Source organism: Mastomys coucha, unplaced genomic scaffold (assembly GCF_008632895.1).
Source record: "Mastomys coucha isolate ucsf_1 unplaced genomic scaffold, UCSF_Mcou_1 pScaffold22, whole genome shotgun sequence".
Taxonomy (NCBI): Eukaryota; Metazoa; Chordata; class Mammalia; order Rodentia; family Muridae; genus Mastomys; species Mastomys coucha.
The window spans coordinates 33,110,505-33,127,283 of record NW_022196905.1 but is presented as its reverse complement, the minus strand read 5'-3'; the positions used below and the strand labels follow the sequence as shown (position 1 = coordinate 33,127,283).

The 16,779-nt window shown below is 43.5% G+C and overlaps 1 protein-coding gene across 3 annotated transcripts in view; it reads left to right on the top strand.

Moving 5' to 3' along the window:
• Clnk (cytokine dependent hematopoietic cell linker) overlaps positions 1–16,779 on the top strand; it is a 183,335-nt gene that overhangs the window by 98,912 nt on the left and 67,644 nt on the right. For all 3 annotated transcript variants that reach the window (XM_031341968.1, XM_031341966.1, XM_031341967.1), the window contains exons 5-8: positions 3,248–3,285; positions 7,611–7,752; positions 9,309–9,418; positions 13,489–13,534. In XM_031341968.1, coding sequence (XP_031197828.1) covers positions 3,248–3,285; positions 7,611–7,752; positions 9,309–9,418; positions 13,489–13,534 — 336 coding nt within the window. The remainder of the gene's footprint in view (positions 1–3,247; positions 3,286–7,610; positions 7,753–9,308; positions 9,419–13,488; positions 13,535–16,779) is intronic.

The window sequence follows — 16,779 nt, the reverse complement described above, 5'->3', positions numbered from 1 at the left end:
GAGGCAGCCTTCAAAATAACTTTAAAGAAGCAATTGCTGACTGTCTCCACCACCATCAGGACAGGAGAGGGTTTATAGCAAAGGGAGTGGGCAGTGGAGTGAAAGGGAGTGGTCTCAGTATGAATACTACAACAACAACAACAAAAGACAGCCCATGCTCAGGGTCGGGGCAACGATGGAAAATCACTAAAAGAGTCCTAACAGGATTCTCACTGAAGGCAAGCCAGGGGAAAAAGATGTCCCCTGGGAGATGGTCAAAGACGTAGACCTCAATTAGATATTGCTAGTGATGAGACACAGAAGGGGAGTCTGGCTAGACAGACTTGGTAGGGTTCATGCTAAAATTAGACTACGAAGAGACAAACAGGGAAGCTGAGAATGCAGGGCCAGCCTGAAGCAGAGCTCTGAGGAATTGACCTGGACTTGGAATCAGGAGAGAATTGTACTGTTTGGGTTAGTCTGTTAGTTTGTTTTTTTGTTTTTGTTTTTTTGGTTTTATTGGTTTTTTGTTTTTTGTTTTTTGGGTTTTTTGTTTTGTTTGGTTTGGTTTGGTTTGGTTTTTTGGGGTTTTTTTTGTTTGTTTTTTTGTTTTTTGTTTTTTGTCAACTTGACACAAACTAGAGACATCAGGAAAGATGGAAACACAACAGAGAAAATGCTTCCATCTGACTGGCCTGTCGGGCAAACACCGTAGTGCATTTGCTTGATTAATGATTGATGTGTGAGAGGCCAGGCCACTACGGGCGATGCCACCCCTAGTTTGGAGGACTTGGTAGGTCTAAGATAGGTAGTTGAACATGGGCCTGGTGGCAAGCCAGTATCCCAGCACTCGCTGCTGCAATTCCTGCCTTGATTCCTGCTCGGACCTCCCTTCACATAATACAAGCTGCAAGATGAACTAAATCTTTTCCTCCCACAAGCAGTTTTTTGTCACTATTTATCACAGCAACACAGAGTAACTAATATATTTACCCAGGAAGAACTGGATAGGATGAAAAGGAGAGCAAGATGCAGGGCTCCAGGACTACTCAGGGAACCTAGACAGTCTGTCCAGTCTCAAGGGGACATAAATGGGTGTACATCTTTTCAAGATTTATTTATTTATTTAAATGTTTATTTTATGAATATGAGTACACTACCATTGCTGTCTTCAGACACACCAGAAGAAGGAATTGGATCCCATTACAGATGATTGTGAGCTACCATGTGGTTGCTGGAATTGAACTCAGGACCTCTGGAAGAACAATCAGTGCTCTTAACCGCTGAGCCATCTCTCCAGCCCATGAGTATACATCTTTACGACTATGCTCCAAATTATGTATTAAAACTCTTCCCCAGTGGAAGCACATTTAGAAAATCTGGAACATGGAGACGCTGCAGTCTTACCTAGATCAGACAGGTAGACTTCCTGTCTAGAACTCATCATCAGATGCTTGCCTATTTTCTGGAAGAGACCAAAAAAAAAAAAAAACGAGTACTAAATGACTTAGTGAGATTAATGAGGCCTGCATGGTCCAAGATGGAAGCTCCAGGAAGCAAGGACATCCGATAGCGATGGATACTTAGCACAGGAAGCTAAAGGTGTGGAAGTTACAGGTGAGTCAGACACAGGCAGGTACAGAGGAGACATGACATGCATTTGGGAGACCCAGGAACACTGGGTCTGTGCTCTGTGGGCACAGTAATAGGATGACCATGTACAAGGAGTCCTAGAGTTCCTAGCAGCCAAAAGAAAAGGGAACTGCGTGCATTCTTAGAAACGATGCTTGCCACTGGATCAAAATGGACTCGTTGCTAAGAAGCTTATAGCTTCTTAAACCCTAAAGGAAATGTCTCCCATGTGTGCTAATAAAAAGATGAGGTCTTAAAAATATTTTCTCCTTTACATTCCTCAACCAAGACTAATGCCTACAAAATTACCACACAGCTAAGGAACACTCAGTCTGCGAGGAACCAGATTCTCCACCCATATGAGCAGTTCTTGGGTGGTTTTGTATAATCTAGAAGGAAATTTTAGAACAGCGTACTGAGTGGGCTGCACGATCTAAGCCGTTTTCATAAATGAGTCCAAACTGGGGAGCTGAGAGAAACCTCAACTATATTGGTCTAACAAAAGCGCAGTGGCTCCATTTCTGGATGTTGGGGCATGCGCCTGGAGCTGGGGACAGATTCGTGAAGGGACAGGAGCTCTGCCCACAAAGGACAAAGTAGTTGTGGGCACTGGAGGAGGCAGGTGTACAGTCAGAGCTCTGTAGAGGAGCCATGCAGTGCTCTGGTGCTGCTGCAAGAGCCTCCTCGGCTGCCTGATCCTGACGGGTGGGTGCTGGGACTCCTCTTCCATCATTTCTCCTAGTTTTTCACCTGTTTGTTGATTTGTTTTCTAGTTTGGGCAGTGCAAAGAGGGCATGTTTGTGTTCATATGTGTGCTCATATTTGTGGAATCCAGAGGACATGTCAGAATGCATCCACCATTTTGCTTTGTTTTGCGTTGTGTTGTTTTGTTGGAACAGGGTCTCTTACTGGCCTGAAACTCACCAAGCAAAGGAGGCTGACTGTTCCAACATGTTCCAAAGATCTGCTTGTCTCAACCCCTACCCCGACATCTCCCATCTCCCATCCTCCACCCCCACCCCACCCCTGGGCACCGGAATTGCAAGCCAGCATCACCATGAAGACTTTTTGTTATACTGATTCTGGGGCTCCCAGTTAGGTCTTCAGGCCAGCGAGGCACACACTCTTCTGACTGAGCCATCTCCTCAGCCCTGTTTGCTGTTGTTTTCTCGTGATGCAGACTGACCCAGGGCCTAGGTGTGTGCTCAATAGCCCCAGCACTTTGTTTCACAAGCCATGATTTCGTTTCTTACAACAGGGTCATACTATGCAACCTTGAATTTGCGATCCTCCTGCCTCCACCTTCCCTTCAGAGAGCTGAGATTCCAGGGGTGTGCCACCACTCCAGGCATTTAAGTCTCTTTGCAAGAGAATGCTGATCTGCTGTGGGAAGAGAGAGTTACCTGTCCCCATCCATAGTCATCCTGAGTTGGAATTTGATTTCTGAACCCCTTTCCCATATTCTGTTCTACCTGATCAACAGCTAAAATATGAGATATGAGAAATGCACTGGGGTCACAAAAATGAACTGAAATGCACACAGGATTCCTAGAGGGAATGGGGGTCCAGGTCCAGCTTTTGACGCTGTGAGCTGGCACTGGGTTTGCAGTGACGTGTGATCTGTGTTTTCTGGCAGGGCGGTGTTGGGAAGTTCTGGAACCATTTCCGGATCACGTAAGTCTGCTGTGTTCTATAACTGTCGGTCTCTGATCCTTACAAAGTAAGTGTTGTTGTTTGGGCTTCCTTTTTATGTCACATAGTGAATTTAAAAGAAACAATTCTTCCAAGTGGCATAGTCTCCTGCTAGGGAAAACCCCCTTTCAGCCCATGTTCTAAATCTCACCATCTTTGCTAAAGCTGGCAGAAGTGAAAATACTAATACACAGTGCTGGTGAGTGTATCTCGAGATGCAGGTTTATAGCATTCATGGTGAAATTTTAAAATGAAACAAACATTTCGAAGGTAATTTCACGATGATGTTCACTTAAAAATATAAAAATATTCTCTTGTTTTAATCCTAGAACCTCATGTTGGAGAGTTTAAAACAAAAAAGCTGTATACATTTCAGATCAATATTTCAAAAAACTCACTGATATTTTGCAATGTAGTCTAAATAACAGCATGTTGAAATCACACTAAACATTTGATAATATAGAAACTACTGAACATGTGAGCAACTCGTTAAGCTACTAGAAACACTGGCTGGAATTTTAACAACTTAAAGAAAAGGATTAACATTTAAAACATTAACCCAAATATCAAACAATTTAAATAATTATGTTAAATTATTTATTCATATAATTTATATATTTTGTTTTTGTTTTTGTTTTTTCGAGACAGGGTTTTTCTGTATAGCCCTGACTGTCCTGGAACTCACTCTGTAGACCAGGCTGGCCTCGAACTCACAGATCCGCCTGCCTCTGCCTCCCAAGTGCTGGGATTAAAGGCATGCACCACCACCACCTGACCCTAATTTATATATTTTTATGGCTATTGATAATATCTGAAAAAAATGGCTCCTTACTGTTTGACATGTGCCTTTAAATTTTTAATTAAAGCTATAGACCCTTACCCACGAGCACACATACACACATACACATGAATGCACACACACACACACACACACACAAAACATGTTTTTATGTAAGTAGCTCATGAGTAAAAAATATGAGTCCTGAGGTTTGAACTCCTGAGGAAGACATGTAATGGATAATAAGAGAGAGACAAATGCAAATTGTTATATTTAAAACCAAGGCCCTCTCAAGAAACAGAAAGCCATGCTGTTTGTGGTCACTCCTCTGGCAGTGCGAAGTCAGTGTACACTCTCTTCATTCCTAGGTGACAGCAGCCACCTTCCTGCTTCCTGCCACCTCTTGCCCCCATGAACTCTAACCAAAGGATGAAATGTTAAAGTGACTCCAGCTCATGTCCGTGGTTCTTCTAGCAGGTCCCAGGCTATCCCTGGAAAATACTAGAAGTAGCCTACAGGACACAAAGATGCCCTTTGGCACCTTCTATCCATTGTGCCCATTTGCCTGCTGGCATGCCCTCTACAAACAGTTCCAGATGTGACTCTGGAGCCTATGCCCACCTGTCCCTGCACTGTGTGTGTCAGGAACCTTCTGTCATTCATTCAGAGTTCCACTGTGCTCTGAGCACTTGCCTCTGTTTCACACAGAGGAAACTATCTAATGTCCTGGGCCCCTGTCATGGGACAAATACCAAGAATCTTTATATATTCTCTCAGCCTCCAGCCAAATAAGCCAGTGTAGTCACTTCCATCTGCATCAGGGAAATGAAGTATCTGCCCTGTGGTCAGAACATGGCCTCTACAACTTAGGTCTAGGACATAGTGGCAATACATCCACAATGTCACCAATACTCTCCCAACCAAAATGTCCCATCATAGCCCAGTTTATCTCTGAAGACCCAACAAGAAGGGCCACTGTGTGGTGGTGGTCCCCTCTGAAGAACAGCTCCAGTGCCACCATGCAGCTCTGTGCCCAGAGATTAGCTCCTCTCCTATGGGTGAGAAAGCTCTGGTCTTCTACCCTGCTCTTGCTTGGGCACCAGAGGATCTGTCCAAAACCAATCTTGATAACTGACCTGAGTCCTCAGCTTATACACGGTTTGATTGGGCTATCCTCAGGAAGCACTTGTTGGGGATGTAGACTAGCACACTGAGAAATAACACTTGACTTGCCCCATCTTCCTGCTTTTCTGTGGAGAACACCGCTTACTAATCCATGTTCTACACCCTTGCTCTGAGCTAGATGGGAGCCCAGAGATTCTTCTGCAGATAAGCCTAGCAAGTCTCTCTTGCCCTGTTGCCTACCTGGAAACTGGGCTCCTCTGTGACTCCTCTCTACCTTTCCAGAGATAACTGCGAGTGCTGCTAGACAGGCTTGCTCCTCCCTCAGTCTCAGACTTTGCCAAGTCAGAGCATTAGTCAGAACCGTGACTGAGAGAAGTTTTGTGCATAAGTGGTCTTACTTCTGCTTCTCCATTTGATAAGCATGCATAGTTGTAATTAATTACTCTACTTACCCAAAGGAGTATGCATCTAGCCATCTAACCCAAAAGTAAATTAAACTGAACCCTAATAACTAGACAAATTACAACATAAATGTTTTAAATCACACCCTTGGGAATAATTATATCCTCAGCCTTATTAAAATCTATGACTTTATTTACCAACCATATATCAGGAATCTACTATGGAAAGCCACAGATACAGTCACAGCTATAAAGCAACAACTTCAACTTTCTACTTTTTTAACCCTTGACTATAAAATATTAAGAATCAAAAAAAAAAAAGTTCCAGGGTTGCCCTATCTGTGATGCAGAATTTTCTCTACAGAGGAAGGATCCAAGCTCAGGATCACGTTATCCATCCATCACTGTGCTGACTGGGTAGTGATCCACCTATACATTGCCCTGAACTCTCTACCCTGCCTCTTGAGATATAATAATAATTTTTAATTCTGGTACTGGGTTGGGTGAAGGTGTTGAATGAATACTGCCCACCTACAACCTGTGTGACTTTGGGAAGTTACCAACATCAGTCTCTGTATTTGTAAAATAAAGAGACAATTTCCTTATTTTGAGGTACCACCTGCAGAATGTGCATGAAAACAGGTGTTTTTGCGCCCTTTGGGATTCTTGGCACTGCACAGCAGTCCTTAGACCTTTAAGGTAGTCAGCATTTACAGATGTAATTCCATCATATCACCTGGATTTCTCCATTATGTTCAAATAAAGACTAACACTTGTTATGGGTAAAGTTGGGCATTCTGAGATCCAGGCAGTTAGAGTGACTCCTGGTGGCTCTGCATCATGATTGTCAGGTCCCTGCTTGCACAGAGCAGCTGCTGGCTGCAGACCCAACCTGAAGCTGTGCTGACTCAATGAGAATTTATGTACTGGGACTTGGTTCCCCTTACTGCCTGGGAACAGGCTTCTGGCCCAGACCTATGATGAGGGCACCTGTTAGCCTGCTTGGGCTAGCCTAGCAAAATGCCATGGCCCAGGATAGCCTTGAATCCAGATCGTTGTCATTGACCTGATTGACCTCAGCCCTAGAAACCAGAAGTCCAAACTCAAGGTGCCAAAAGGTAGATAAAGACTACAGGCATCTTCCATGTCCTTCCCTTGGTGCATGGATGTGGCAGGGATAGGGGTGGCATTATCATAGGAATTTGAGCATCTGCTTGTTGATTTTTATAAAAATTTCTGTCAATTTCATGAGAAACACAACTTGGGTTCTTGTATGAATCCTACTGAATAATCAATTTTTAACGAATTCTATTTTAACAACTTTAAGTCTCCAGTCCATAAGCAGTGAGTGAGCCCACTAACATCTTCTTACATGATCTTGATCTCCAGCAGTATGCCTTCAGATTTCTCAGCAAAAGCTTCACTTCTCTGACCCAGTGTTCTTTCTTGATATGTTGCTGTCATTCTTTCCTTCTCTATGGTCAAATTGTTATCAGTCATTTATAGAAAAAAATGAATCGCTATTACCATTGCATAGAAGCACACTGAACTTTGAATGGGATTGACCATATACTGTTGTTGAACTTTTTACACCTCTAAGCTGTACTCCCTTTCACTGGTTCTTGATTTTCCACGCACAGCACCACTCCATTGACAGTCTCCCTCTTGCTTTCTGGGGCTCGCAAAAATATCGAGCACACCAAGATGATCCAGAATCCTCTGTTTTAAAGTCAGTTCATTAACAACGTATAGCTGCCCTATCCCCTCACAGCAGAGCAAGCTAGGTCTTTGATTGAATGATCAAAGAGATGACAGTATTTAGAAGACATCTTTAGAAGTCTCCCTATCACAAGAATTACATTTCTATGTAAGATTCTAGACCACAGACTCTTAATGCCTACTGCGAAGAAAGTCATCGTTGCTCTCTAAGCCAGCACTGAGACATGCCACCTTTGTCCACATGGTCCTTTCCTTGGACTCACTCCAATGTTTCACCTACTTAGAGAAGGAACTTGGCTGTGGTCCCAGATGGAGAAAAATGCAGCAGTAACAATGACTACGAAGACCCTGAGCTCCAGCTGCTGAAGGCATGGCCATCGATGAAAATTTTACCAGCCAGACCTATCCAGGAATCAGAATATGCAGGTACCCTGGGGCTCCGAAGATACATGCCCATGCACAACATTACATAGTGATTACAGGCTCACTCTCTAGAGCTCAGATTTTTGTCTGAATACAGGCTTTACAGTAGAACTAACCCCAGAGAGCTCCTCTGAAGATGGTATGAGTGGCATATGGCGTTGAACTCTGTTCCTGCTTACGCCATGGTCAGGGTAGAATTCTGCTTGAGCCTGGAGCCTTTTCCTATGCTGGGAACATGAGAGCGATGGACAGACAGGAAGACAGCCATGTGAGACATTCGAGGTTAGAGTCTGAATGGTGAGGAGAGGAGGAAAAGAGAAAACTTTAACTCAGTTGATTCACTCTGCAGGTTGTCAGCCTACAAATGGAACTAGTACTAAAGTCCCACCCATCGGGAGGGAGGACGCTGGCTTTGTTCCCACTCTGGCCTTTTTCCACCTGGGCAGTGTCCGCAGGTTCTTCATGCCTCTGTAAAGGAAAAGAGGAACCACACATGATTTCTGAAGGCCTGGCTCACAGACATGAATCTGTAAAAATTTCTTTAGGGGAAATTATTCTGTAAGAGATGATGATGAACTGATAAGGTGACACACACATCCTTAACTGCTGCACTTCAGATGCTGAGGCAGGAGGATCCCAAGCTCAAAGCCTGCTTGAGCTGCTAGGCGAAACCTTGACGCCAAACAATAACAATATTGATAATATAATGATAATGATTACATTGTACTCAGTACTCAAAAACATTGACTGAATACACTGCAATGGTCACCATTATAGAAATAAATAAATAACAGAAAAGGGCATGAGAATATAGCAGAATAAAGAAGTGGGTGGGATTTGATGATGAGCTCCAGGGGCAGGTGTACTGACTTGTTTCCATAGTCGTACCCAGGAGGCTGAAGCAAGAGAATGACCACAAGTTTGAGATCAGCCTGAGCTATATAGTGAGTTCTCAGACCAGCCTGAGCCATAACTGATAGGAAGATAGAGATGGATGAATGGATGGATGAATGGATGCAGAGAGAAAGAGAGAGGAGAGAGAGAGAGAGAAAGAGAGAGAGAGAGAGAGAGAGAGAGAGAGAGAGAGAGGAGAGCATTAATCTTCAAGAACTGGTAGTATTTCTCAGGTGCATAAACAATGAACGGTACTCAAGGCCATCCTTGGTAGGATTGCTGGGAACCAAACCAAGCAGGTCTACAATGAACCTCAGCTTCCTGCTCTGGCAGGTTCAGGTGGGATCGCTTGACTCTATGAGAGATTTTTTGCTCCGTGATGATCCCTCCAGCCACACTATACACTAGAGTGTTTTCTTTCTTCCCCAATAGTCCCTTTGGTCTTTGGCCACTCTCACTCTTGAGAGAGCCATGTGATATATTGTAATAAAATTGGCCTGTCTTCTACCCTCCTCCCTGAAGCCCTCCCCCAAAAGAACTGTTTGCCTGGTACCTGAGTTTTGATGATTCCGTGAGTGTGAGGATGTGTGAATACTTTATGGCTGCAATGTTCCAAATCTAGCCAGCTTCAAGTTACAAGCTTATGAGCTTTTCTTTTTCCACAGATACACGCTATCTCAAGGATACGATGGAGGCTCCCCTTCTGTTATCTCCCAAAGCTTCTGTCTCCACTGAGAGACAAGCCAGGGATGTGTGGATGAAGCAGCAGAATGAAGTGAGTAAAAGGGGACCCTGAGATCCTGGCATGAGGAGGGCACTCCCTAGCTCACAGAAAAATGCCCCAGGTCTCCTTCCACACCACATCAAAACAGATGAGCCAGTCAGAGGAGGCTTAGGGGAGCTGAATTGTGTGACTTATGTGATCATGGGCCTCTGAAGGAGTCTAGAGGGAACAAAAATTTACATTTGCTGAAGACTTACAGTGAGTCAAGCATCAGGCTAAAGAATCTACACCTTATCTAATTATCATTGCATTCTTCAGACCCTGAATAAGAACACAAATCTTTCTGATAATGTCATTTTGCCAAGATTCTTAGCCCAGCATTGTCAGCTGTTAACCTGAGCAATGAGAAGTCTCTTGATCATCAGACCTCTGCAATATCTGTACAAACCTGATAGGAACATTCTAGGTGCTGGACTAAAAGGGTATCAAGAGAAATTGCAGATAATTTTATGGAAATGCCTTGTAAATTAAAATGTGCTAAACACATATGTAGTTTTTTTAATAAAATGTAATATGTATTTTTAAAAATGTACCATACATTAATATATATATACATATCTTCCATAAAAGCCAGTGTAGGCTCTTTAATCCCAGAACTCAGGAAGCAGAGGCATGCAGACCTCTGAGTTCTGAATTCAAGGCCAGTCTAGTCTACAGATTGAGTTTCAGGACAACTAAGGCTACACAGAGAAACCTTGTCTCGAAAAGCCAAATATATACAAACTATATATAAATTATATATATATATCATATATATATATATGTGTGTGTGTGTGTGTGTGTGATGTATGTATGGGGTGTGTGTGTGTGTGTGTGTGTGTGTGTGTGTGTGTGTGTATCCATAAAATAAAGAAGAGCTACTCCCTTGGTCTGCATGTCATTGGTAAATTTCAGGTCAGTATTCCATATAGAGACAATCATACATGGAATATTATTTGCATTAGCATACCCTGGCTCCTCTCTTCTCACACTGAATCCACTCAAAATAAGTTGCAATGTGGTGAGCAAGAGCTTCTCAGCATAAGTTGTACAGCTATGCAGTTCCCCCTGTAGAATTTTGATTAATGTGCTCAACACTTAATGAGAACGTTTTAAAGACTTAAGGCACATGTAAAAATCTTGTCAGTGTGTGCCCTTCCAGAAGCTCTACAGAACCATACCCAACTCAGGGAAGTCTCAACAAAAACTAGATCTCACTGGTGTACTCATGGGTTTTTACAAAGAGGAATCTCACTGTTAGATTCTTGTCCTGTGACACCATTCACTATTGATGGAGGCATGCTTCTGTATATCCCACCAACTCTCCTGGTGGCATGTCCCCTCTGCTCGGTAGACTTGCCAATTCTCTTGATATTGACCACACACTAGCCTGTCTTGTGCTGACATAAAAGATTATCTATAAGCCTTATTATGCTTACATAAGACCCTGTCTAAACCCAACCCTGGAAGAATCCGAGTCTCTTATACTCCACAGCTCTGCATTGCCTCAGTTTCTTCTTTCTGTCAGGTCACTTCACAGCAGAACCAAAATCCAACCACTATAAATCAGCTAGTGGAAAAAAGGTTGCCAAGAGAGAAACTTTCTTATAAATTAAGTAAGACCTTGGCTCCGGCTCAGATAGTTTTGCTTTAGCCATCCGTGATGAAGTAGGGAACTTTTTGTGGCAAATAGATTAGCTTTTTCATTAACAACCTTATTTCCAGGAGCTGCTTCTTATTAGTTTTGAGATTAAACTATCTGTCTACTGGATCTTCAATAACCCTTATGGAAGGCTTTTCTTATCTCAGTTTCTTAGGACAATTTTAACTATGTTGCCCTAAACTCGTGTTCCACTATTAAGCACTTATGGTATACCAAACACTGTGCTCAACAATGGAGGCATAGAAGTGAGTCAGCACCCACAATGTAGCTGAGGACCACATAGTCTAAGGAAGGAGCGGTGACAAGAGATGGTGGTCTTGATGTCTAGGAAAAGTGTGCAAGCGGTTGTTCACCCATAGTTATTATATGCGTTGTAACCTGTAGTTCACAAAAGGGAGATTTTGCCCCCCAGAACATTTGGCTCAGACTATAGACATTTTTTAAAATCAATTTATTTTTATATATTTGAGTACACTGTTATGGTGTCTTCAGACATAGCAGAAGAGGGCATGGGCTCCAATTATAGATGGTTGTAAGCCACCATGTGGTTGCTGGGAATTAAACTCTGGACCTCTGGAAGAGCAGCCAGTGTTCTAAACCACTGAGCCATCTCTCCAGCCCCAACTACAGACATTTTTAGTTGTTAAAGTAAAGAGTAGATACTGCTTAAGCATTGTCCAAGGGAAAACACCACATGCACACACACATACACACATACACACACCATATCACATACATATATATACATACCACACAGATACCATAAAACATAGCATACAAACTACATATACATACAAACACACATATACAAACTACACACACATCAATACATATACCATACTACACACATGTATACATACTACATACATACCAACACATCATAACACAGACCATATCACACACATACATATTATGCACACACCAACACATCATAAAACACACCATATCACACATACACATGTACACATACACCAAAACACACTCCATACTACACACACATATATATACACTACACACACACACCATACTACACACACATAGACACACTACAAACACAAACACATACCAATATACATGTCATACAATAAACACATCATACTACACTCACATAGACACACTACACACACACCAACATATAACACACAGATTAGCACAATATACCATTCCACACACATATATACACACTACATACACACCAATACATCATAACAAGCACACACATACTCGCATGCTTGCACACTCACACACTCACCATCAGAAGTCACCAAAACCTTACACAGGCAGGAAACACTGAGGAAACCTCATCCTGAAACCCTAAGCTTGCAGGGCCCACGTACAGTGGAGAGAGAGAGCCTGACTGCTGCCCTAACCAGGCTAGCAATGGGGTTTAGGCAGAGTGGTGAATGGCCAACTCACAGAGTCAGAAAGCTGAGGCTGCAGAAAGAACATTCAAAGCCTTCCAGCAGCTGCTCGACAAGATAGCAGCTGGAAGCTGACGGCTCTGTGAAGGAATGAAGGGTCACAGAAAACCCAGCCACCACTGGGTCCCAACCAGACTAAACTACAGAACTAAAGGCAGGCATCCTCTCCGAGTGTAAGGACTGGGACTCAGAGGATTCCCACCTGCTTGGGCGCCTTGCCCAGCCCAATCAGCATTTGTAAAGACAAATACAAAGGTCCCCCCAGCACTGCAGAAAGTCTTTCCAAGGCCTTGGCACTTCATCTGGCACTTCATCGGGGCACCTTCCCTCATGTCTTCTAATCCCATTGTCACTAACCATTCTCTATGCCTCCAGCGATGACACTACTGTTGTGCTGTGTCAAAGTGATGCCTCACATTCTGGGTGCACCACATTATCATATACACAGAGATATACAGACACACACACACACACACATCCTTGTGAGGATTCACAAGGAAGCAGGGTTTTTTTTTTTTTTTTAATCTCAGTTTCGCAGAAAAGGACTGAGTGAGTCACCATGCCCTCATTGCTGGCACATGACAGAAATGAAATGACATTACCTGAGCTGTCACTAAAGGCCACACTCCACTGTGCTGGCCCACTCTGGCCATGTAACTGATCTTCATTATAACCCAGCGGCACACCCTGGCTATTTTCTCTATCATAAAGATGTAAAAGCTGAGACCATTACTACCCTGGGTGCGAAGCTTTTACAACAGAAAGAGGCAAAGTGGGATTTCGAACCTTAGATTTTATACACTGCAGCCTTCTCTGATGGCAATCCACATACTTACAGATATTTAGCAACTGCTGACCATGTGCACACAGCTGTCTCAGAGATCGGTAGCCCCTGGGACACATGCATTTATGCTGAGGATTCTAGTCATACAGAGCAGCTGGACACCTGCCTGTGGCATAATCAGTTGAAGCTAATGGTGCCACGTTGTCTTTTACAGGTGGGCAAGCCTACCTCCAAGGATGTCAGAAGCCAACACTTCAAAGGTAAAATCTCAAAACCCCATGGTCTACCTCCCCTGCTCCTATGGTGGTCTACCTCCCCTGCTCCTATGGTGGTCTACCTCCCCTGCTCCTATGGTGGTCTACCTCCCCTGCTCCTATGGTCAGTGTCCTGCTTGTGGTCACAGGCTCCCATATACTAGGAGCTCTGTTGAATTCTGCTCTGAGAAATGACTGTTCAATTCTGCAGTCAAGCACGCCTCCTGACTCTTTTACAGCCTTACCTTATTGACCAAGAAATTGATTGTGAAAACTCATACTCTGTTCTACATTATATGAGAAAGGCATTGTCTCAAAAACATATGTATTGCATTCAAATAAGTCATTTCTATAAGCACATGCCCTGAAAAAAAATTACAAGATATTCCTATCTAATTTTAAAATGTTGATTAATGAATATGAAAATGGGCTTTACAGCTTGAGGCAAGACAACTCAATTTGAACACAGAAGCACAGGTACAAGCCTGAAAGGAAGCAATCAATTCCACTAATGCTGGAAGCAGAAACTAAGGGCAGCAGAAGAAATTTGGTTGGACGGTACCCATTATCAGTCTCATCATTTTCCCATCTCATCATCTTTCTGTGCCCGCATTGCCTCTTACAATGTCCAGTGAAAAGATGTCAGTCTTGTGATTTACAGTCCCCAATAACTAAAGCCCACCAGCTTCACCATTCATGTGCTTAGTGCTGAATTCCAAAGTGTCTTACACAGGGCACCTTTAGTGAGTAAGTGCAGCACTATAGGTCCCAATAGAAGACAGATGGTGAACATAAAGTAAGGTAATCTATGACAGTTTACTTACAAAGAAACTGTACAGAAGTGTGCTGAGCACAGGGAAAGAACAAAAGAAGGTAGACAGGGGGCTGACAACAACAGGGACCATCCCTACCCTGGGCCCAGAGTGATAGGGAGTAGCTACCAAAGGCCACAGGGACAGGGGCAGGGGCTGGGGGCTGGAGGCTGAGGACCTCCCAGGCAGGAATTTGTGTTAGTCAGCTTCCCAGTGCTACAACAAAAATATGTAAGAAAGCCAAATTAGAAGGTTGCTTTTGCTCACAGTTTCAGAGATCTTGGGCCACTGCTGCTGCTTTGGGACTGTGTGAGGCAAAGCACCATGTGGATAGAGTGTGCTAGAGAAAACTCTCATGATCTGAGGATGGCTGAGAATCAGAGAGAAGAAAGGACCAGAGTACCAACATCCCCAACAAAGACAGGCCTCCAATGACCTAACTCCTTCCTTCCTAAGATCCCTAGAACTTCCTAAAGGTGTCACAGGCTGACAACAGCCTCTAACCATGAGACTTTGGTGAACAGTTAATATACAAAGGATATAAACCATGACCAGAACCAGGAAAATAAATGCCTAGCCTCCCTCTGCATCCCTGCCTGGCTTCCCAGCAAAGACCACCTGGGGCCACAGTGCTGATGGCAGAATAAAGGAAGAGAAGGATGTTCACAGCAGGAGGCAGGGTGGGCAGAGCAAGGGCATCGGCCTGGGCTCAGTTTTTGCCTGCCATGAGACCTGCATAAGGTGCCTAACCTGCCTGAGGAGAATGTCCCTCATCAAGATCTACAGCAGGCAGTCCAGAAGCCCACTCACTTCAGCTGTGGCAGCATGAACCACCCCTCAAGGACACTAACACCCAAGACCACAGCTCCTCTGCAATCCCCACATTGGTCTCCCCAATGTGGCATGGAGACACTGTCTTCTCAATGCTTCTTACATCCTTTAAGAATAGCTACTCTGTCCACTTGACTACAGCTCCACTCTATCAGCTGATGTACTTTCATTCTTAAAATCACTGAGGTAAATGGAACAAAAGCTTTTTCACGACTGACAGAGAAAGGGAACAGAAGCCCCAAGGGCTCAGAGGCTAGGGCCTGATCATGCAATATGCACAAGTCTTGGGTGACAGTGGCATACTTTACTCTTTTTTTTTATGTTTACTTATTTCTTTATTGGGTATTTTCTTTATTTACATTTCAAATGCTATCCCCTTCCCGTTTTTCCCCTCCCAGAAATCCCTTATCCTATCCTCCTCTGCCTGCTTCTATGAGGGTGTTCCTTCAACCACCCACCTACCCACCCACCCACACCCACCACCCCGCCCTAGATTCACCTACACTGAGGCATCTATCAAGTCTTCATAGGACTAAGGATCTCTCCTCCCATTAATGCATGACAAGGCTATCTTCTGCTACATATGCAGCTGGAGCCATGTGTACTCCTTGGTTGATGGCTTCATCCCTGGAAGCTCTGGTGGGTCTCATTGGTTGATATTGTGGTTCTTCCTATGGGGTTGCAAACCCCTTCAGCTCCTTCAGTCCTTCCTCTAACTCCTCTATTGAGGACCCTGTGCTCAGCCCAATGGTTGGCTCCAAGCATCTGCCTCTGTATTTCTAAGGCTCTAGCGGGGCCTCTCAGGAGACAGCTATATCAGACTCCTGTCAGCATCCACTTCTTAGCATCCACAATAGTGTCTGGGTTTGGTAACTGTATATGGGATGAGTCCCCAGGTGGGACAGTAGCTAGATGGCTTTTCCTTCAGTCTATGCTCTACACTTTTTCTTCGTATTTGCATGAGTGTTTGGTTTTCCTTCTAAGAAGGACTGAAGCACCCTCACTTTGGTTTTCCTTCTTCTTGAGCTTCATGTGGTCTGTGAATTGTATCCTGGTTATTTGGAGCTTTTGGGCTAATATCCACTTACCAGTAAGTGCATACCATGTGTGTTTTTTGTGATTAGGTTACCTCACTCAAGATGATATTTTCTAGTTCCATCCATTTGCTTAAGAATTTCATGAATTAATTGTTTTGAATAGCTGAGTAGTACTCCATTGTATAAATGTACCACATTTTCTTTATCCATACCTCTGTTGAAGGACATCTGGGTTCTTCCCAGCTTCTGGCTATTATAAAGAAGGCTGCTATGAACATAGTGGAGTATATGTCCTTATTACATGCACCTTCCAAGTATATGCCCAGGCGTGGTATAGCCAGGTCCTCAGGTAGTACTATGTTCAATTTTCTGAGAAGCCTCCAAACTGATTTCCAGAGTGGTTGTACCAACTTAAAATCCCATCAGAAATGAAGGAGTGTTCTTCTTTCTCCACATCCTCGTCAGATCTGCTGTCACCTGAGTTTTTGTTTTGTTTTGTTTTGTTTTAAAAAAAAAAAAACTTTTATTGCATTATGATGAGAAAAGTTACATGATTTCAATTTATCTGAAT